This window comes from Sceloporus occidentalis, unplaced genomic scaffold, assembly GCF_023333645.1.
Source record: "Sceloporus occidentalis isolate IW3139 unplaced genomic scaffold, rSceOcc1.0.p SCAF_1, whole genome shotgun sequence".
Lineage (NCBI taxonomy): Eukaryota > Metazoa > Chordata > Lepidosauria > Squamata > Phrynosomatidae > Sceloporus > Sceloporus occidentalis.
This window is the reverse complement of record NW_028316981.1, coordinates 234,247,945-234,272,045: the sequence shown is the minus strand read 5'-3', so window position 1 is coordinate 234,272,045 and position 24,101 is coordinate 234,247,945. Positions and strand designations below refer to the sequence as shown.

The 24,101-nt window shown below is 38.2% G+C and overlaps 1 protein-coding gene across 2 annotated transcripts in view; it reads right to left on the bottom strand.

Annotated features, from left to right (window-relative positions):
• The window catches only part of LOC149323621 (histone-arginine methyltransferase CARM1-like), a 65,245-nt gene that overhangs the window by 31,716 nt on the left and 9,428 nt on the right, over positions 1-24,101 (bottom strand). For both annotated transcript variants that reach the window (XM_089490179.1, XM_089490180.1), the window contains 4 exons: positions 11,235-11,360; positions 7,494-7,600; positions 6,910-7,014; positions 1,562-1,672 (listed from right to left, as the gene is read on the bottom strand). In XM_089490179.1, coding sequence (XP_089346305.1) covers positions 1,562-1,672; positions 6,910-7,014; positions 7,494-7,600; positions 11,235-11,360 — 449 coding nt within the window. The remainder of the gene's footprint in view (positions 1-1,561; positions 1,673-6,909; positions 7,015-7,493; positions 7,601-11,234; positions 11,361-24,101) is intronic.

The window sequence follows — 24,101 nt, the reverse complement described above, 5'->3', positions numbered from 1 at the left end:
GTTCCAATTAAATATATGACACAGTACTGAAGCAGCCTTTCAATTTTATACGGTAATTTGTTTGAGTCCTGACAGGGCATAATGTGTAACTCCAGGAATTTCTGCTCACTGAATGCAAAAAATCTCAAATGTGCTGCCATAATCCTGCAATACTAGTTTAATAAATTCCTTGTTAAAATATCATTTTTAATTTTTTAAAAACGAAAATAAATACTGTAATGTAGCTCTAAGGGGGTCTTGTGAAGAGCAGCTCATGGGTTGCATATGCCTTTCTGGGTCTCACACTGCTGCCTTGAAGTTCCCCCATTATGCCAAAATTAAAAGAAAAGTTGGGCAGTTTTTCACTAAACCCCAAACTATGGAGTCATGCATGAGAAAACCCAACATACTGGTCTGAAAACCAGCTATAAAGTATTGGCCTTTTTTGTTTTTCACATTCAACTGAATAACATTTTTGACATGCCTATGATTTCAATTTGTAGACCACACCAATGAAGTGACAGCACAACACATTAACTTAACCATAATCCACATTATTTTGTATTATAGTGTTTTACAATCCAGCTGTTTCAGTGCCAATTTATTTGGGAACAGCCAAAATATTCAGATAATCAGATTAGAATAGGGGTAGATTATCAGTGTTACATGTGCACGTAGGAATATATACATGTAGAGAACCAGGTGTTTCAACTCCTGCAGTCCATACCTGTGGGACTTTTCAGCCTACTGAATAGTCCCTATTGGATTGGTCCTAAAAGTTGACAAGACAAGCATGAGACTAATATGACCCATTTATTCCTGCATATTCCACAAGATTTGTTTGCCTGTAGTGGGGCAGGTCTCTCAGGAGAAAAAGGAATGCCTACTTTTTCCAGAGATGTGGCCCAAAGCTAGGATTAATCAGTACCGGGCCTCATCCAGCACCAGGAGAAAGAAGTGATTCAATTCTCTTACAGCTTTGTTTCAGACACTAAGGTTTCTATTGTGTTTAAGGTATGGCAGAATGGTAGGCTATAAAAGGATATTTTATATTTGAGTTCTAATCAGATGCAAATGGTTTTTAGCCACATCAAAATTATTTATTAATATTAATGTAAAATGCTTCCACTTAGAGTGGAATTTGACTGAGGAGGCTTGCCCACTTTTTTCAAATTCATGAAAGAAATAATGTGTTTACATTCCTAAAAGAAAGTACATAATCCCACCAGATTTGCTTCCACCAATTTTTAGGGGATTTGTTGAATTAACTATCCTCTTTTCACACCTACTTCTGAAACATGAATCCAATGTGCTGTATTGCAGATGTTAGGTGGAAATAAGTCTCAATGAAATATGTGCAATCTGCTACCATTTAATAAACATGTGTTACTATAAGACACATTCCTGACAAAACCCTATGAAACAGGTGAGGGTTAGACAGAAAAAATGCTTGATAGATAACAATGACCCAAACAGCTAGTGCTCCTAAGTTTACAGTAAAGTCATGAATATCTAGTTCCTGTGGCATAGAGCCAAGAGTGTAAAACAAATTCATTCTCCAGAACAAACTCAACAGACTCACCTCAGCATATTTTGCCACTGAGCTAGCTTCAACCGCATACACTTTTCTAGCTCCAGCTTGCACAGCAAAAAACGAAAGGATTCCTGATCCACAGCCAACATCTAGGACAACCTTGATAAAATAAACAAACAGAGTGGGGTAATATAAAGCTTTATGCCCCAATGTTTTATCAAATAGATGCAGAAAGTAAAACAACCACGCCCACAACTGATCCTGTGGAATGTCTATAGATTTATGTAGTATAAGGCCAAAGAAAGCTTCTAACTGAAACTATTCTGAAGTTTAAAGTCTAATTACATCCTTAACTCAGAATCATATTGAACCAAATCCATATTGTATTTGCTTTATTGAGTAACCAGTGATAGGAAAACAAACAACACCTGGGCAGACTGCCCTCTGCCAAACTCCCCAGTACAGCCCTCATAGCCCACACCCCATTATTTTTATTTTGGCTTAAAAATGGAAATTTTTGATAAGACCACAAGGGGTACAATTTCCATTTTAACACTATCCTTCCCCTCCACATACATTCCTCCACATTCTAGCCTGAAATGACGTGTTGTTCTCCCTAAAACATAAGTAACCTTCAAGTCTTGCAGTTTCAAAAAAAGAGGTAGGTGTGGAAAAGGGGGTGGGGATTGCCCCCAGAGAATCCGCAACTCACCACCCCAGCCATTTCCAACTTACCAGAAACTATAAAAACAGAGCAAGTATATTTGGCATGGGTGGCTGTGACAGTAACATCTTTGCTTTCTGGTGGTTCAATGTACACAAACTTTGTTTCATGCACAAAATTATTTAAAAATCCTATAAAATTACCTTCAGGCTATATGTATAAGGTGTATATGAAACGTAAATGAATTTTGTGTTTAGATGTGGGTCCCATGTCCAAGATATCTTCATTATGTTTGTTGTTAGCTGTCTTTAAGTTGACCTTGACTTGAGTTAACCCTGTGACTAAATCTCCAAGCCCCACAATCCTCTACATTTCTTCTCAGGTCTTGCAGGCTTAAACCTGTGGCATCCCTGATTGAGTCTATCCATCTGACATGCTGTCTTCCTCTCTTTCTACTGCCCTCTACTTTTCCTAGCATTACTGTCTTGCCTTCTCATGATGTGGCCCTACAGGGCGCCGTCATTATGTGCGAGGGGCGGCGCTTCCAGACATGACTTGCCCCTTGCACGTGACGAGGGCAAAAAAATGGCGGCGCCCTGTACATGCAGGTGCTGCCATTTTGACTTGACAGACGCATGGCGTCCGCACGTCCCAGAGCCTTTGTGACGCCACAAGTGTGCCATTGGCGCCTTGTGGCGTCACAAAGGCACCACAAGAAGAACCCGCTTTTTGCGGGTTCATTTTGCTCCATGATGGAGCCATATGGTTTGTCTGCTGCGGCTCCCTCGCGGAGCAAACCAGGGCGGCAGGAGACCACCCTTTTTGGGTGGTCTGTCTCCCGCCTTAGTCTTCTTTGCTTCCAAGGAGAGTTCAGGCTTGATCTGTTCAAGAACCCATTTGTTTGGCTTTTTGGCCATCCACTGTATCCTCAGCGCTCCTCTCCAGCGCCACATTTCAAATTAATTAATTCTCTTCCTATCTGCTTTCTTCACTGTCCATCTGTACACTTACATGTATTTCAAAATAAAAAAAATATCAAAATCCAAAACACTCTGGTCCTGAGCATTTCAGATAAGGGAGACTCAACCAATATTGCCTTTCCCTTATGGGTCCGAAAGATTTTCTGTGTCCCTCACTCTTGGCCTTGAGGTGTGAAGTTATAGGCGCTAGAGCAAGGTTAGGAAGACTAATTGATATTTTTGTTTACTTTGTGCAGGATTAAAAAAGAGCTAAGGATCTCAGGTGAAGAATCAAATTAGTGAAAACAATGTATCATTACAAACTCTTGACAGTGCTCTTTGGTTTACCATAAAAAACAAAAAAATCAGTTTTTAAGTTAATAATAATAATAATAATAGGTTTTTATTTATTTTTATTTATTTTAGTTAGACAGCATTAGGCATCTACCAGGCAAGGGGCATTTAGGGCCATTGCAGATTGCTCAGAAGGAGGGGCCTCTGGTTGCTCCGGCCCCAATTGGACTGGGACCATGGCAGTTGCATGGCCCGCTCCCAAAATGGGCTGATACCATGGTTCTTAATGGGCTGCTGGCAGGCACGGATTTAATCCACTCCTTTTTGGGCCGGCTCTCCATGCCTTGGCATGGCTTCAAAGTGGCTTCCAGCAGCTTTGGGGTGTGCATCTTCTGAACGCCATGCCCCCGAAGCAGCTGGAAGCCGCTTCTTTTGGCCCATCTATTTTCAGGCCTTAGTGCACCTGGAAGGTGATATGTCATTTGAAGATGATGTGCAGCTATTTCATCTTTCTCTCCTTAAGAATGTTTTTCCCAGTTTTTTTTTAAGTTAGAAAAGCAGTGAGAAAACATAGGACAGTACAAACAGAACATGTTTTTGTTCATACACTCTTGTTAAAAATCTGTGGACAGGGTGAAAGTACAATTAAAGAAAATCTGGAAGCTTGACCTGCCAGATAAACTATCAAATCTTTAAGTCACTGTTTATGTAAATTCAATTGATTCATTAGGTCTATTCTATTTGGGATTTATTAGAGTAAGGTTTTAACATTCTGGATTATGGGATAATGCTTGACTAAATTATGGATCACATATGCTTGTGACATCTTTTCCACTGCCAAAATCAAAATAAATGAACTCATATCCATTTACATAGGAGCCTCCCAAGCTTCTGTTTTCCCCAGATGGAGCAGTCTGACACATAAGAACCACAAACCTATTTTTGCATGGACACAATCTTTCCTTCCTTTTGCCTTCTCCTGTTCTATGATCCAGAGAGATAATGAGCACATAAGAGATTGAAAGGAGACATAGTTCAGACTATATATGCACCCTGTTGTGAAGACAGTGCATAACAGCACTACAGTATTTGGCAATGGTTGGGGGAGATACACTCGCTATAGTACTCAGATCCAGCCTTAGGAAATGGCTGTTTTGCATTCCCTAAAGCAGTGGTCCACAAATTGTACCCTTTAAGAGATTTAGAACTTCAGTTTCTAGAATCCCAGACTATTGGCCAATATGTCTAAGGCTTCTGGGAGCTGAAGTCTAAAATCTCTTAAAGGGCAGTTTGGAGACCACTGCCCTAAAGCAAGGAAAATGTAGAGAAATAAGCAGGGTTTGAATCCCTGCTCAGACACAGAAACCAACTGGGTGACCTGGGGCAAAGCCACTCTCTCAGACTCAGAGGAAGGCAAAAGCAAATCCCTACTAAACAAATATTGCCCTCCCCCCCCAAAAAAAAACTGTGACAGGTTTGCCTTGGGTCACCGTAAGCAAGAAATGACTTGAAGTCATACAACAACCATGGTAGAGGACACACGAGGCAAATACTCTCAGTAATGGAAAATTCTTAGGACAGTACAATACAGCAGGAATCCTGTGCTGTAACTTCATTTAATAAAATGAGCTCATGGTATGAGATGCATGCTATATTGCACTGTCCTAGGAAACTGATACTGTGGAGAATCACCCTCTAATAATATCGATAAAATCTTCTGGAATAGATTTTTTAAAAGGCATAATAAATTGCTTTGAGACATGATGTTTTTAAAAACCTAGGTATCATTGCTTTTTCACTTTGCTTAGCTGGTATTCAAATAATACTATTCATATAAAAGTCACATTTGTACAAACATGATGAATTAAATTTATCACATAAACCTGCTTTTGCTCTGATTCTGTAAATAATTGAAGAAAAATGTCCCATTTTTAATTGACTAATGGATTCAATATATACAATAAACACAGAGTTTTAATTATAAATTTTATTTTATTTTCTAAGATCACAAAATGATCTAGGCTGGACATCGCAACAACTACACTGCCAACTACATTCACAGTGTGCAGCTTTAGAATTCTGTCTTATGTTATCCAAATGTGACCTATATGTACAAGGAAAAACAGCTTATGACACTTCGCAGAGTAATGTATAAGCTCAGCATGGAAACTCACAAAGAGAACCTGTTTTAGTGCTATATGATTATAATTTCTCATAGTCCCATAGCACTAGTACAGGTTCTATTCTCTTACTGTTCCTCAGTCAGCCTTGAACAAACTGTTCCAGTGTTCTCCGGTACACATTGACAGCCATGCTGAGTTGACAGCCCTGCTCTTAAAAGCATAGTCATTACATCTGTTCAGGGCCAACTTGGAAATGAGGCATACATTTCTCTATATATGTTAAGAAAACTAATGTTACCCAGGAAATCATGCAGCCATGTACCACACTTGAATTTTATTTAGTCTTCTTAAAAACTGTGTAAATATCTAAGTAAAACAGCCCTATTGCTTAACCTCTGTTCCAGTGTTGATCAGCTGTTTTTTGTTTGCAAATGCTGACCTTCCAATTTACATATAATGCAAAACAAATAATTTCCAGGCTTATTTTCAATTCCTACTACAGGACTACATTAAGGTAATTTTTATTTCATCAAGGGCATGCTGTCAAAGTATTAGTGGAGTTTATCACACGCGAGGAAAAGCGCCAAAATCTCATGCATAAATGGGGTTTAATCCTTGGAAAATCCTGCAAGAGCAGACATGTCACGTAAATTAAGCATTAACATGACATTAACCTGTACAAAAAGCGGCAAAATCATGCTGCTTTTTAACTTTGGGATTTCCCCAAAGTTAAAATGCGGTATAATTTTGTTGCTTTTTGCACAGGTTAATGTCACATTAATGCTTAATTTGAGCAACATCGTCTGAAAACAATCCCACTATTGTGGGATTTTTCCAGGTTTAAACTCTGTTTATGCATGGGATTTAGGCGCTTCCATCCTATGTAATGAACTCTAGTGTCTATTCAATATTTTAGTCAGGTACTGTTGGCCCATACTTCATACATGAAAGAGCCAGCCCTACAAAATAGGTATGATAGCATCTACTGATTTTTTTAAAAAATAATATAAATTAATATTAAAGTACAAAGACTAAACAAAAATGTTTTGGGCAAAATCATACAAAACAGGACAAAGGTTCAGCATTGGTTTGTTGTTGGTCTGTATATACTGTAGATAGGTGTGCAAGAGCCAGACTTTGAGCAGGTTCACTAAAATCCATGGGACAATTTAGTCAAAACTAATTTAAGCACACTGATTTAAGTGGATCTAGTTTAACTTGTGCAAAATCCCATGATAATGAAGGGAGGTACAGACAGAACAACTCTTGTCTCTTACACATATTCCATTTCTTCCAAAGAGGTGGGCACAGAGCAAATATTTGTCATTAGACTGTCAGATTTCTAACAGAGCTTACCTTATCTTTAAAATCTATATGGTTCTGGAGTATTGCTCTGTGATATGTGGCTGTCCTCACAAAATCCTGCATCATATTTTGTTGCTGAGATAAGCAGCCATAAAACTAAAAGGAAATTATAGGAAAAATAGGGGAAGAAATATATATAAAAGTTGCCTTCCAATAATTGCTTTCTGCACTTTACACAATACAGGTGAAACATTTACTGCAGAAACCTAAGACAGTGTTTCAAGACAGTCTGAGTCAGAGAAACCAATAACATTTGGAAATAGTCAATGCACTTCTTAAAGGATTATTAGCCCAGCAGAGGATGAAGGGCCCTCCTTCCATTCCAGCTGTCAATGCTTTGGCCTCAAAAGAGAGAAGGATAGGCAGTATCTGCTAGAGTAATCCCCTCCTCCACCGCCATTCCCTTTTTCCTTATGTTTCATGTCTTATTTAGATTGTAAACCTGAGGGCGGGGAACTGTCAAATTAATGATCTGTAAACTTCCTTGGGAGTCTTTTTGGCTGAAAATCAGGGCATAAACACTCTAAATAAATAAATAAATAAATAAATAACATTTTGAAGCACTGGGCCTCTACCTGAAAATACTGAGCTGCAGAGGATTCTTCTGTTCTCTGACTGAATGCAGAGGATTCCTTTGTCTGATTCCTGCAGTTCTTTAGTGCATTTGTAAACATGCTATATTCTGAAATAGAAAGAATAAAGCTCAGCATATAGCAGCTAAATACAAAAGCATGAAAGTGAGGCAGCACTATCACAATTGGGTTTCCTAGGGTAACTGGAGGAAATTTGTGTAGGTTATGGGCAATTGCACCTGCAGTTGCTTATGCATACAGTTAAACTACACTAATGATGGATTGTGGAAGCCAAAACAAAGTAAGGAAGAAAGCTGAACTATCACTGAGTTTTTATGCATTTACTGCAAAATACAATATAAAATTCCACTCAATTGAATCTATAAATTACAGTGCACCTGTGCCACAGACAGGCGTGCCATACGCAGCTTTCAGCTTATGCTGAAGCCATACTGTAATAAAAACAATGGCACATGCCATGTGCACGAGCCCCATTGTTTTCAATGGGGCTCGAACATACACATTTTTTGCCTTATGCGGGGGGGGGGGGGTCCAGAACATACCCACTGTACTAGCAAAAAAATTACAGGTTGAGTATCCTTCATCCAGAATTCCAAAATCTAAAATGCTCCAAAATCCAAATTTTTCATGTGGGTGGCTATAGTGACATCTTTGCTTTCTGATGGTTCATTATACAAAAACTTTGTTTCATGTACAGAAATATTAAAAATATTAGGGATAAAATTACCTTGTGTATATGTGTATAAGGTATATACAAAACATCAATGAATTTCATGTTTAGACTTGGATCCCATCTCATTATGCAAATATTCTAAAACCCAAAAAATTCCAAAATTAAAAACACTTCTGGTTCCAAGCATTTTGGATAAGGAAGACGCAACATGAATATTTTCTTTTCCTTAATCTTTCTGTTGGGGCTTCAATGATAGTGTAGTTCTTGACCTTCCCTTTGGTTATCCAATAAGGCTTTCCCCCAATTTTGTATGGTTTGGACAGCAAAGGTGAAGAACATACAGTATGTTTCCTGGATTACCATTAACATCTTTTAAGCCTAGTATTTATCTAAATGTGTTAACTACACTTCCAAGTTAAATCCAGAGTCTGGAAAACCTTTTAATGGGGGAAGAGAGTATCAGGTCCCTAAGTCCCTCAGCTATTATAGTTAGTTACTACACTGGCTAACAGATTCTGGAAGCTACAGTCCCAAAGGCAAACAATTCCAACCTTTGCACAGAATCTGCATGGAGACAGTATTACAAGAAGACCAGCTCTTGGGTTTATCTTCTGGCTCACATAAATCTTTAACTAGTGATCTACCAGCCACATTATTTGAGCCAGCTGTTTCCACGGTCTGTGCAAAAATTGTGATAATAGCTGTCTGCCTCAGCAATCATCCGGATACTTCCCCTCCCTGACTTAAAAAATGGTCCTGTGACCTTGTGAAGACTGATCCCCTTGACCAGCCTAATCAGGAACCCAAATTCTCACCACAAGGCATTTGTTACTGTCAAGAGAGTGAAGCTCATCTTATCACAAGCCTTGCTATTTCTCAGTTCTGGGGCTTCACCTGATGTCATATAGAGGAATGTAACCCTGATGGAGAACATGACAGGAAAGCATGTAAGCTCAGCTCCACCTTTTCTCTGTTTTCCCAGCTGCCATCATTCTCTTTTCACAGGGTTTGCTTCACCCACTCTTCCCTTCCCCTTGTTCCAGCTATCTCTTATCTCCTCCCATGGCAAAGATAGGCAGGATGAATATTATACAGATATCTGCAGCATTATGGCAGTATATAAACCAAATCAGTCAAGGCTGGGGGATCATGGCTGCATCTGTTCTAATGACTTCTAAGCCATAAATCAATTTTATCATGATGGAAACTAAGCTGATCACTGAGACACATTATAAGAATAAAGTCAACTTGTAACAGAAGAGACACGATGCAAAGAAGGTATAATAAAATATTTAAAATATTGATGCCTGATCATTCTCAGTATAGAAGAAACAGAGTAGGCAGGAGAGGATTAAGAGTCAGAGTTCCTTTTACTGGAGTAATAAAACGAGAAGGCTAAATTATGAGATGAAATTTTGTATGTTGTGTGGCTATTATAGGACTGCAACTCTTAGCATTCTTCACCATTGGCTATGTTGGCTAGGGATGATGGGAGTGGCAGTCTTTGCCCACCCCTTGTGTACACAATGTATTTAGCAGATATACTGTGTCTTCCTAGAGGCAAAGTAATAGTTATAGCACATAATTACTTAGATCAGAATACACATTTGTCTAGCTTTTAATGCTTGGCTGTATTGCAGACTGTGCATAATCTCCCCTAGTAGTTCTTCTCTGGTTTAATAAGTTGATTGAAATTCTGAACACACTTGATGTAGCTATTAACTGTTCAGATGCACAAAGCCAACTTCTATGCAAGTGCATGAACAAAAATTATTTAATGTGAACCCCAAAGTAGTATCTGATCCCCCATTTGCACACGTTGTGATCCTTGTTTGCACAGCCAAATAACACCAAAATGAAAGCCACGTTTTCTGAAGCTTAGAGAAAAATTATATTCATTTTTAAACTAAACATTACTACCAGGTAATAGCAGGTGGCTACAGATCCATTGGTTCATTTGTTCCAAACAGTTGAACATTGTTGGCGAGGAGAAGAGGTGTGTGTGACTCTGAGCAGTCTTTATATACTAGATTCATTGACAATCAATTTTATGGCTTGCTTGATACTATTCAGATGTTGCACACATGTTCTGCAGAAAGCAGAGAATATCATCTATGATTTACTGCTGTCTAAATGGTTAATGCAAGAAGACTGAGTATTACAGTCTCTGCATGAATTCAAAGTAGGCACACATTTGTCACCTTAAACAGAGAAGAAACAAGAGTTTGAACATTTAAATCATCATAACTTTCAAGCCACACACAGTGTTGTGTAATTCCCAGCTAAACCAAAGCTTGGAAGAAAAAGCTTTGGCGGGGGAGGGGGGGGTACCACTACTAGATGGAAAATTCTGGGAATTATATTTAAACAAAGGGAACTTTTTTCAAGCTCAGAGATAAGGAAACAGAAACATTCCATTGTAAGGTCTTACAAGACTACAGACTTTTCTCTTTGCAGATACCTTTTCAAAGTGTAAAATCTAAACTAATATGTTGCTAGCAATTCTCCAGGCCTAGCACAAGATTAGATACTACAAAAATGTGCCAGAACCCCCTCATTTCCCCCCCCCCCTGTATTTTCCTTGTAATATGGACTTAATAAAAATCGAAGTACTGTACATATGATATCACCACATTTTCTTTCCCTAGAACCAGCAGCCATGTTACAAAAGACATGAGATTACTATTTTGATAGAAGTTTGTATTTCTCCTAATATTTAATTCTTCCCTAAACATCTTCAGGTTTCATAAAAGTGTTCGCCTCTGTTGTATTGCACCTTGACTTCTGAGACTGATTTCTGAAATCCTCTTAAAGAGTTCACTCATTAACCCAATACCACCATTTGCACATGCATCTTTTAGCTCACTCTCTGATAGCGATATCTAAATATAGAAGTAATTGTTGTTCACAAAACTCAAAATAAAACAAATCATCAAACTGAAGAAAAGTATTATCAAAATGGTTACAGTATATCAGCAAATAAAGTTAAGAAGAGAAAAACTGTCAACCACAATTTTTAAAAATAACTGGTAATGGTATCAATCACTTACCAGAGAGTGACCTGAATTGGAGCAAAGCACTATTGTAGCCCAGCGATATCAAAACTGAGTCTCTTCCCACACGGCAGAATTCTGTATCTCTGTTAACCATGCATCTGAACACACATACTCCCTCAGCTGTAGAGAAGGGGAGGAAAGGTCTGTAAATACACAAATAAAACCACAGAAATCTGTTGTGCTATGCCTTAGGTTTTGGGCCAGAGACAGCCTTGCATGTTGTTGGGGCCCCTTCTAAATAAGTCTTCTTCAAAGGGGATTATCTGGAGCCTGGGGTCATGGTGGACAGAGACACATCAAGATTCCAATGTGAGCCAGGTGGATCCCAGTGGCAGACAGGGCTGAGGGCACTGAGAGGAAATTAGAACAGCGGGTACTTCCAGGTGTTTAAAGGGGGGACCTCAGTGTTGGCACCACTGAATTTTCCAAATGGGGACTAGGGATCCTGCAGCTGCCAGAGGAAGATGTGTGCTGATGCTTAATTCCATTCATTTTGATAAAGCATAGGTGAGACAAATCAGGAGAAAGAAGCACAAACTGTAAACACTTTATTCTACTTCCCTTGGGTTCATTTCAATATGGAATTTTAAATATTTTTAATTTTAATTTTAAATAAACAGCTTTAAATATTCACTGTTGGAATTTCTGTTTTCTTCAAGAGAGCTCTCCCCAGAATTTAAACATTCTATGTGCACACATCCTTTGACACAGAGCATTTAACAATCAAACTATTCCCCCGTGTATAAAATTACATTGAGGAGGTGTGTGTGTGTGTGTGTGTGAGAGAGAGAGAGAGAGAGAGGGAGGTGTGTGTGTGTGTGAGAGAGAGAGAGAGAGAGAGAGAGAGAGAGAGAGATTTATAAGACTGAGGTAGCACTCTCTTATGACTTGGGCTAGGCTATGCACTGAAGATTATTATTTCTTTATTCCTTTGCCACAAAAAAGAATACAGACATCAAGTCACTATGGAACAATGAACTGCTGTAATTACATACTACTAAACCCCAAATACTATTTCAAAGAGTGACATCATCATCATCATTATTAGTTTATATCCTGCTTTTTCTGCAATAATGGGAACCAATGCAGCCTACAAATTATTTAAACCTGTACAGATTAAAACCATACAAAAATATAAATATAAATATTTTCAATATTAAACAATCTGTAGAGTTAAAACCATTCGAAATTCATTAAAGACCATTATGAAACAGCACAGAAAACAGCACACCATACAATTAAAAGCCCATCCCAGTCAATTCCCCAAAGCATGAAGGAATTATTTCATCTGCTGAAAGAAGGAGAGCAAGAAAGGAGCCATCCTAGCCTACCTAGGGAGAGGATCCCAATGTGTGGGAGCAGTCACTGAGAAGGCCCTCTCTCTTTTTCTCTACCAAATGAGCCCAAGAAAGTACTGAGAAAGAGGAAAGGGCCTCTCCAGAAGATCCTAAAGGAAGATACGGTCCTTCAAATAATCTGGACCTGAGCAATATAGGCTTTATAGGTTATCACCAGACCTTTTCAAAAATTTGTTTGTATATTAATGAAGACAACATTCCTGATATGCTGAATTTCTTTGTGTGTGAAGGACACATACTCAGCTATAACAATAATTTCTCATTAAGCAGAAACTTCTCAATTCATTTTTCTGAGCAAAGTCACTGGATTTCTTTCCTTTGTAATACTTTTGATACATTGCTAGAGCAGTTTTAATTCCTGACAGCACATTGTTAAGGGTTGCTTGATCTGAAACCTGGTAACAGAAGCTGATTTTCTCCTACTTGCTACTTTCTTAAACACTGAACATCGAAACACTGTGATTCAAATTTTTAATCGTGATTTAGTGCAATGTATGGGTAATGCTTTTCAGATTAGCATCACAATAAACTTTAGTTTATTTCTTTTCAGAATCAATATTTCTTTTCACTATTTTTTACAATGCATCTCTACTCAGAAGTGAGTCCTACTGAATGCAAGTGCAGTTATATTAGTGTTATGTTGCCCTAGACTTCATAGGACTGTGCCACTAGTCATGGTGCACAAGCAAGAGCAGTAATGAAAGGAGAGTGACCTTGTGTAAGGTACAGGCAAGGTTGTGCCATATTTATTTAAAAACAACAGTTTAGGAGGTGAAGTGAACATTTTTCCACACGAAAGGTATTGTGAAGAGTGAAGAAAATGTGAGAAGCTATAATGCTTTTAAAAATAGGGAGCTTGTAAAACACATGCGCGCACAGACACACAGAGCCACAATAAGTGGAATGGTATATCGTTCACCACCAAGGATCTCAAATGAAGCATGTAATAGCTGCTTTTAATATTTGTGATACATTGTACAACTCAATACATACGATGTGCTATCTGGAATGAAAAATTGCATTTTCCAAGCAACAAGTGTAGGGGTTCTTCTGTCTATCCTTCAGGAAACTGTCCATCCTTTAGGAAAGACATCTGGATCCCATCTCACCCCACCCTCCACAACATATGGGGAACAAGTGTGTAGTGCACAATACAAGCCTTGTTGGTGTGTACTGTGATGTTGCTTCTTATACAAATGTAAGAAAACCAGCAATCCTGCCTTCATCTTAAGAAGTATGGGTCACTATCATTCTCATCTAGTGGATGATGCAGAATTCAGTAGGATTTGCTCCCAAATAATCATTCTTATTTTTTGTGGGTTTTTCGTGCTATGTGGCCATGTTCTATAGATGCTGGCCATGAAAGCCTTCGACTTCACAATCATTCTTATATTTTGTATTAAGGGTTTTCAGATGAAATACCATTTGAAAAGCCTTAGTACAAAAGACTGACCCATTTCATTTCTTGTAACAGATTTAATAATCTCCACCAGAGGAATGTTTAGAAGTCAGTTATAAAAAGATTCTGTATTAAGATGGACATTCCAGTAGAAAAAGCTTTAAGCAGGTCTTGACATAAATTAAACTACTCATATATTTTTGTAGGTGTTTGGCCAAAGTATAGCTCTTTCAGAAAGACTTTAACCTAGTATTCTGTAGTGCTATTGGTAATAATGCTCAGTTGTGCTTGCTGCTACTACAGAACTATTTATTCAGTAGCTGGTTTTACTGCTGTAGCTTTTGCCTTTTGTAGTTTATATTAATTCTATTAAGGATTTTGTTGTTATTATTGATTTAAACTTCCGTTCCACTTTTCAAAGAAAAAAATAGATATAAATTATTCAATTCCAAATTTAAGAAAATTATAACAGATTAAAAGATTGCTTATGTCCCATGCCCAAAATTCTGATCTATAATTAAAATGTAATATAAACATTCAGAATGGTTCCAAATACAGACCTTCTTACCAGGAAAATCAGCAATTTTCAAAATATACTTGAATGACTTCAGGAACAGACTCACCGTATAGGAATTAAATCTTTATAGAAGCATCCCCAGTAACACAGATTTATAGAGATCAATACATATAACAATGACTCACTAATGTGCATAGACAAAGTATGTTCATGCCACATATACTGTCCAAATGACACAAAAGTGTCAGCATAAGAATGTTCAAATTGCCAGTTTACTAACTACTTCTGTTTAATTTTTGACACCAACATTTTTTCATAAAGAAAATGTTTCATATGAGTAGTAGAAATATTGTCTCCTAACTATATAAATTCTTGTACATGTATTAGAGTAAATGTAAAACAACAGGGCTGTTACTCTGATTATGCAAACATGATGAATGTTTTCCCATGAGAAAATAAAAGTTGTGAGTCTTCCTAGCTTTGCTTTAGGAATTTATACAGTCATTATGATATGCTGAAAGTTTACCCTCTAATTGAAGGGTGAAAACATGAAAGCTATACCATGACAGATATTTAACAATACACAAGTCAGAAGAACAGATGGGTGTCATAGCTATAACTCATAGTTTGGCTTACTTATTTTTGGCAGAGATGAGTTTAGTTTGCCATGCAGAAACTTATTTCTTATTCCATAGGAAAAGAGTTGTCACAGTTGAATGGTAAAACATATCATTAACTTGTCTGAATATCAACTAATTTACCAGAAGCACAGAAAAAAGAACAAAGGAAATTATTGTACAAAATGGCATCATATTAAGACATTAATACTTTGTATAGCTGCTGTCAAACTGTGTGGCAGTTTTGAAATCTTCCTTTGTCAAATGGAGGATTCAAAATCTGTTACAGTTTGATTTTTTGTTCAAATTGTGCAGAATCAACCAGATTCACTGCCCCAATGTGTGTGACTGCTTTAGGAGCAGTGAAAAAGAGGTCAAGACACTGCTTGGAATCAGATGAAATTAAATTATAATTACAATTATAAGTAAAGGCAGAAAAGTGCTGAGATCTACCGATACTACTGAAAGTAATCTGTCCTTTTTTTTCTAGGTACAGAAAGGTATGTTATGTTTTGTTGGATAAGAGCTGGACCTGGCTAGTGTGGATCTCTGATAGAAACTTCTCAATGTGCTTTATCAAATAGGTCTGCAGTCAGTTGGCACCCCTGTTACTCATGGTTAGCTTTTGCCCAAATCTCCTCTTGTGGCTAATGATTACCACCCACTTTAACTGAATGTTCATATATAAAAACTGCACATATACCAATGTCCACACCTTACTTTTCTGTGCGGTCTGGTAGGGGTACACTTAGGGTTGCCATCCCCGAGGACCTCCAAACCGGGGAAAATGTAGGACAAGGTATTAAAATGTAGGATTTTTTTTTAAATTTCCTGGCCAAGAAATTTTTTTGAAAAAAAGGTCCTACATTTTAAAACCTTGTTCAAGGCCTCCCTGGGGCCTGGGAGACAGCGTCTCCCAAGCCCCAGGTAGGCCTTGGAGGACTCCACGATCACGGAGCCGCTTCCAGGGCCTCCCTGGGGCCTGGGAGACAGCGTCTCCCAAGCCCCAGCGAGGCCTTGGAGGCCTTGGAGGACTCTGCAATCGCGGAGCTGCCTCCAGGGCCTCACTGGGGGGGAATCCCGGGGGCGGGGCCAAACTGGGGTGGACCGTGCAAACCGTGCAAACCCGCCCCAAACCGGGAAAGTCCCACCCCCAGGCAGGATATGGCAAGCCTAGGTACACTTGGAAACCTTGGTAATACCAAATAACTGTACTTCAGGAGAGTGAGGGAAGTATGGGGAAAAAATAACGGTCAGAGGCTCAAGACAAGCCCACAGGCACCAAACACAGTCAATTGTGCAAGTATTGCTAGATTATAAAACATTCTACTTTTTAAAAATCATATTTTTGAACAGCAGAATCACCACATTATTTGTAATATATAAATAAATAAAATAAATAAAAATGAAATAAATACCGTAAAAAATGATTAATACCATTTACCATTATTGCCAAATACTAAAATTCTGTTTCAAAAGTAAGTTTCCTGGCTATTACACAAAACAAGAACACCAATCTATATAAATATTATATATAAATCTTATACATTTTGGCAAATATATTAAAGTGTTAAAACTTTGATCCAGCAATTAACAACAGCAAATGTTTTATTATCACTAAAGCAAAGAGTAATTTTTCATCCACAGAACACAAATACTCAGAAGATGTATGTTTAATTTCTTCAGAGCACAGTTGCAACACAACTTATCTTTTTCTAAAAGTTCAGATTAACACCTTTTTATTACTGAAGCTCTCCCATAATAAAAAGCTCAGTGTAAGAATCTTGAAGAACAAGTTATGCATAGATTTGCTGTCACAGATCACTGATATTTAAAAGAAAGCTGCTTATTCTGTTGCTTGAATTATGTCTAGACAGTGATTGTTTACTTGAAATACAGATTTATCTGCAGAATCTCTCCTTCTGTACTTATGTCTCCACTTTATTTTTATGAGTAACCAGGCATTTCTATTCCTCTCCCTTGAATTCCATTCTATCTATTAAGATGCTAGATGTGTGTCATAACCATTAAATAAATACCAAATATACACCGTTGAGTACACCAAATGTAATCAACAAAATGTTTGGAATAGAAATAACTAGACATGTATGATAATTTATTTTAAAAACTAACTAACTCTGGACCAAAACACACTGCAGAAATAATCTGGCCTGGCTCAACACTAGGAAACTGTGGGAACTGTAGTTTATGCGACATTTAGTTTGTCAGAGAGCTCTGGTGCCACAATAAACTATAATTCCCAGGATTCCCTAGCAGAGAGCCAGGGCAGTAAAGTGGTCTCAAACTGAATTATTTCTACAGTGTGTTTTGGACCTTTGTAAGGATGATTGAAATAACTCTGTACTTCAGAAATGTATGCCTGTTCTACTTTTCCTTAATGCTTTTTTCAAATGAATACAACAAAAATAAATGTAATTAATTAATGAATTTAGTGCCATATTAACAAATATACAATGTTCTAGGACTCTCAGTTTCTCTCACTTTTTCTTTCACATAATTTTCCTTCCATACAGAATATTTTTTAAAAAGGAGAAAATTGAAAGCAAAGACATTCAAAGTAATGGTAGGAAAACTATGCAAACATTTTTGCAAAAGGGAAAAAATTCCAAGTGGGGGAAAGGACTAAAACAAACTAACATATACTATACTGACCGTGCAGCAAAATACAACAAAATTCAAACTCCACAACCAGTAACAGCTTTATTGGGCCAACGCCAAAGCCTAATACATTATGTAAGGTTTCAAAGCTTCACTAGATTCTTAGTTAGTCAAAAATGGCTTCATGTTAAAAATCATACAAGAAAAAAAAAACGGTGATGATTTTGGAGCCACAGGCTCAGGAATGAAACATGAACTTAACACTGGCAAAGACTGTGAAGAATACATTTCTGTCTTATAATAAGATAAAGATCACAGTGATCTAAGATAGTTTAGCACAGAAAGACACTTTGACCAGCCTTAGACCCATTCAGATTTACTCTCAACCTTGCTCCAAGCCTCGCCCTCACCAAGTATCCTGTGCTCGCACTACAGGAAACAAACACACAACATATTTTCAGTCAACAATTTCAGTCTGCAATTGTTAGAGCTGAATTGCAACAGCCATAAGTGCATCTTGGACTCTGGGGACTTCATAGACCACAAATTGGGGCCCTGAAGACTGGATGTCATGGGCCACACTTTCCTCTTCCATCTATGGTGTATGTCTGAGATGCCAAACGCACACAAATTTGCTATGGTTGGATTAACCTGATTCTGACAGCCCTATTTTTGAAACTATATACAAAATTTAATTCTTATGTATAATCTCTTCAAAAATAGGGGAAAAAACAATAACAGGAGCAAACCTTTCATCAAAAATTTTAAAAGACATTATTGCCTCTCTCTATAAAAGAATATTATGAAGTCATGTCATAGAGGAAAATAAAAGCTAAAACGTGGCTTAATGGCAATGTGGTCTGGAGTGACTATGAGAGAAAACAAACAGTTGGTATGTACATAACAACTGCAAAGGCTGCAGAAAAAAATATTTCTAGAATAGTATTGACAGAATTGTCTCATCTAGATTTTCATATGTATGTTGCTTCTTCCATTCATATTTCTCCTGTGACTGAAATTAGACTTGCGTGGGGTGGGGGATGTAGGGCCTTACCAGAGATTGGAATTAATTTACTGACTTGTTATTTTGTTAATTTGATTTTTTATAGTGATTTCACCTAACTTTCTAGATTCTCTAATTAATGGAGAAGCTGAACATATGCTTCAGTGAGTTAGGGCTGTTACGATTTGTTAAGGTGGATACATCTTCCTCTGTCACACTTAATAAAACAGAAAGGCCTGATGTGTCAGAAAACACATTAAAAGTGGAGTAAATCTGTCTTTGTTCTGTTGTTGTTGTCAAAATACGTTCCTAAGTACGAGTATGCAGAGCACATTAGACTTTATATTTATCAGTAATTATATCTATGATGTAAAAATTTAAAATAGTCCATGTGCCTCAAAAATACTTGATGAAAAAGAGTTCATCTATTCTTAATGTTCATTTGCAAACACAAATTCCTACTTGCTATTACATCATGTAATAGCAAGAACACTATTCTTTCAGTTTCCTTGGTGGTATCTGGCCCTACATTCTTCCAAAAGAGTTTTTAAAAGCACAGCAAAGTTACAGTCCAGTTATAATGAACTCACCCCACTGACTTTAATGGGACCATGCTGGGTTAAGGATAAGTCCAGCAGTGTGTTGTAAGCACAACACCTGCATAAACCATTGTAACTATAGGTCAGCCTGCAAACATTAAGACTGCCTCCATATGTGCACAACTCTAATACCAGTGCACAAGATAGTATTCTCAAGTTCCAATAGTTTGGTGCATTTTCATCAACAACAAAAACAAATGAGCCTTGAGGTACTTCCTAAACACGGAGGAATGGCTTTGCAGATTATAATGTAAATACATTTCACGTAATTACAAAACACACACACACACACACACAAATTCCAGAAAGACTGTTTATTTGATTTTAGCAAGACTGTCAGAATTTCTGAAGGACACTGTGAAAAACGTTACAAGGCAGTTTGTTCATTCTATAGCACATGCTTCCCTGGCATTATGAAATAGTTCTGAAGATCAGAAAATAGGAAAGGAGGTCTGGGTCTAAGTAATTTTTATTGCCTTTCCAGATGATTAAAATGGAATTTTTTACAACTAGGATGCTGTGTCATTAGTGTCATATTTCCTTTCTGTCTCATGCTCTGGAGAACAGCGCATTTAGGCTAGCGGGACAACCCTGCTGAATATTTTAAACCATCATTTGAAGAAGATTATCAAAAATATATAATTACTGATTTTTTATTAAAATGAGATGGGATTCTATACAGTGTCAGTTGCCGTGTTTATCTTAATTTTTAAAGATGGTTACAGACTGAACTACCAGTATATAATGTATATTCTTCTGACACTACAATATGGAAGCTTTTGTACAGGAACTTAGGCTGCATCTTTACTACAGAACTAATGGAGTTTGACTCTGCTTTAACTGCCATGGCTCAATGCTATGGAATCCTGGGATTTGTAGGTTTATGAGATATTTAGCTTTCTCTGTTAGCAAGCTGGATGTGCAACAAACTGCAAATCCCAGGATTGCATAGGGTGGGGCCATGACAGTTAAAGAGGTGTCAAACTGCATTAATACAGCAGTGTAGCAGCAGCCTTAGCCTAAACCAGCGGTTCTCAACCTGTGGGTCACAACCCCTTCGTGGGTCGAATGACCCTTTCACAGGGGTTGCCTAAGACCATCGGAAAACATACATTGGAATTAGCAATGAAAATAATGTTATGGTTGGGGGTTACCACAACATGAGGAACTGTATTAAAAGGTTGCAGCATTAGGAAGGTTGAGAACCACTGGTCTAAACTGTGGTCATATTTCAAAAATTGAGATAAATGCAGGAACTATGTGAAGCTAGTCTTATCAAGGATGATTAATCCCATTTACAGCCAGAAGGCTATGTTCTAAGAGAAGCTGGCATTCTGACTTGTCCTTAGTAAAAGGCAAATGATTTATATGATCTGAAGAGAAACCAGAGTATGCTGACTTGTCCTCACATCATATACCACAAGCCAGAGAAATAAGCTGCAGAACAAACTCTGGGTTCTTTGATGTGTTGGGAGAGAAATAGCTCAGAGTGCCAGCTGCTGCTGGGCTCTGCTACCACAGTAACCTAACCATGGTCTTAAGATCTGTGGTTTGTTCAGCCTCTCCTGCTGCAAGGAGTGATTGAACAGCATACACCAACAATCTGCCCTCTCTCTATAACATCAGTGTTTTCATAGTTCCCAGCCTTGTTATGATATCAGAACACTGCATGTCTGTTGAAGGAGAACAGTGGTGGTTCACAGAAAAGCTTTCCTACAAACAGCTTCCATCGAAGTGTATCATTATACAGACATGTTGAGTGAATTTAAAGGTGTACTCTCATTTCACCCAAGAGAACAGTGAGAATAGAACTGACCATCTCCGTATGTGAAATGAATATGCAACCCAATACATGTCCCAGATTTCCCTGCACTAAGTAGGGCTTCTGTGGCATTTGTTCAAGAGGTTCTAAGAAGGCTTGCTGATGTTTAAGTTTTAGAAAGTTTAGAAAGCCAACTGTATAAATCAAATGAATCACTTTCTTCAGGCAATTATGATATAATAGCAAGTAAATTTCTATACCACTTATCAGTGAACTAGCACTCCCTAAGTGGTTTACAATGTGTAAACCAATTAACTGCCCCCAACAAGCTGGGTACTCATTTTACCGACCTATGAAGGCTGAGTGGACCTTGGAGCCCTGCCGGAGAACAAACTCACAACCTTGTGGTTGCAGTACTGGGATTTAACTACTGCTCCATCAGGGCTCCCAGGGCACAAGGGGTGGCAATGGATCAGACAAATAAAGCCATGAACCACAACTTATTATTAATTTCAGGGATGAAGTCAGGGTTAATGAGGCCCCCAGTGTCACTTGGATAAGTTCCTTCATGACAGAAGTACCACATCTCCCCTAAGTTTGGAGCGGGCAGGCACAGCTTCAACAACACCAGAAAGCCTGTTTAGCTGGCAAATGCTGCTACTGTTGATGGCCATTTTTTACTTTGTGTCAGGAACAAAAAGAATCAAAGAGGAATTAACATGCTAGACAAACCAGAGGTGCTTGGAATTTAGTACTGAAAAGTATTTACTGTGCTTTTAGCTACATGGGTGGCTAAAGCTAATATTTGGGCCTCTGCCGCCATGGCCAAATTGCCTGTCCTTTTTCCAGCCAAAGAGTCATGCAACCAATCTGGAAATGGGTCTTTTCCTCCACAGCTAAGGCACTATGGAACAGTGAAAAGGGCTGCTGTAGTTGTCTGTGGGTGAAGGAGAGGGTATTAAGGGGAAAGTGGAGATGGCTCACTGTGGTTATATACCTTCCAATAAGTTTCCCAAGTGTCAGTGCGGACTATCAATGGGGTGAAAAGATTGTCACTTTTATGGCAGGGCTTCGACCATTGATAACAGTTGCCAAATGCTGTTGACCTCTAATGATGGGCCTGATTAATTGCCTCCCAACATGAATATCTGGGGTCTAGACCAGTGGTTGCCAACCTTTCAACTTCAGCTTCCATAATTCCTGTTTGCCAAGATGGCTAGGGCTTCTGGCATCTGAAGGCCAAAACAAATGGAGGGCCAAAGTTTGGGAACCACTGATCCTGATAATGCAAAATACATCTCATGCTGTTTGAGGAGAGAAATCCCTATTGTCACTTTTAAATTATACTATAAAGGGATGAAAAAAAAACAGTTTGGAGAATGATGTACAAAGCCATAAATGAATGATGAAAATGATCCTTATGAAAAGATTTGTGACATGTCAAAATATACTGGTTTTCACTATATTAAGCATATATTGGAGTTTAAATGCTTTGGATTGTTTACCTTGGAGAATAGACAATCTAACTATAAATACGGACACCTATGTACAGAGTATGGCTTTTGAGGAACTTGGAGGCAGTAGGAAAAAGTCAAACTTGCTCATGCATATACACAGGCTATGGTGTGAACTCTCTACCCCACCCCACTCCTGTAAATACAACCAATATCAGCCTCATGGGTAACTCCATGTTTCTGCATTATGTTGACTGGTTAGGCATCATGTTAATCCAAAATTCAACTTTCTCCACTCTCTAGTTTTAGAAATATTGATTACTGGTGGGTGAAAAAATCAAAGATTTATAAAGCACTGAACAAAAATTTTATTGAAGAAAACAGGCCCTTGAATTTACAAAAGGCTTGGAACAGATTTCACATCCAAAGCATGAGGGAAGGAATGATCAGGATTCTATCTGTATGTCTGTGATTACAGCTGCAAGAGCAGTAAAGGTTATTTTGGGCTACAACTCCCAGAACCACATGCTGGTTGAACAATTCAGAGAGCTGCAGTCCCCAAACGTAATTTTGCCAAGCTCTACATAGGCAGTGGAGGGTAAGGAAGAAGAGTCAAAAGAGACTAGGCAGTCCTCTGAACCTGCATCATTTCCCATTCACACATACCAGTAACACCTTTTCCCTTTGCTATTCTGTGTCTTCAAACCAATCGCATTTTAGCAGGGTTTTGAATTCATATGCCTCCAGTACCCCTGGTATAGTTTCACAAGGTTGCTGCAATGTGAGCCAAGAGTAATGTAATTTTGGTGCAGAGATGCATACCTGTACCCAGAGGCAAATACTGTCAGTCACTGGACAGAAGGAGTGCAAATTTTATGAAGAGTTGGCAGGGTACACTTAAGTGAAGGGTGTTGGGCCAGAAAGGATTTTCATCCATTAAGTCTTCAGCATAGGAAGGTACTACTTTTTTATATTTCTAATGGATGCTGAGCACCTATGCTTTCTGTAGTCAAAATAATAGTTTCTAAGTTTCCTATGTGTGGAGTACAGCTTTAACACAGGTAACAAAGCCTCTGACAGTGAAACTTCTTTTTACATTTTTTAAAACGGTACCCATCTCTCATCACTCCTTGTCCTCTGCCTAGCTTGAATTTTTTTCAGCAGTATTGGTGTTGGGAGGTTGGTGAATGATGGCTAGAGAAACGTAGACTTTCAGTGCTGGGTTGCAGCAGAATGTCTGCAGTGAACAACACAATAAGCAAAAGAAACCTTGCCCTGGGAAAGGGCAGGATTCTACTCTAGCTGATTCTATGCATGCCTACAACAGGCAAGGTGAACAGCAGCTGGTCAGAATCCCTTACTAAACACACGCAAACCGCAAAACAAAGAAAAAGAGTGAAGTGATATGCCTGCCTTATCAGCAATCCACAAGTTAAAGAAGCACCTTTCTATGAGTTTTTCTACCAAAATGAAAAATCAGGAAGGTGGAGCCTGGTGAAAAATGCATTTCTGAAGAAGCCCTCAAGTTGTTTT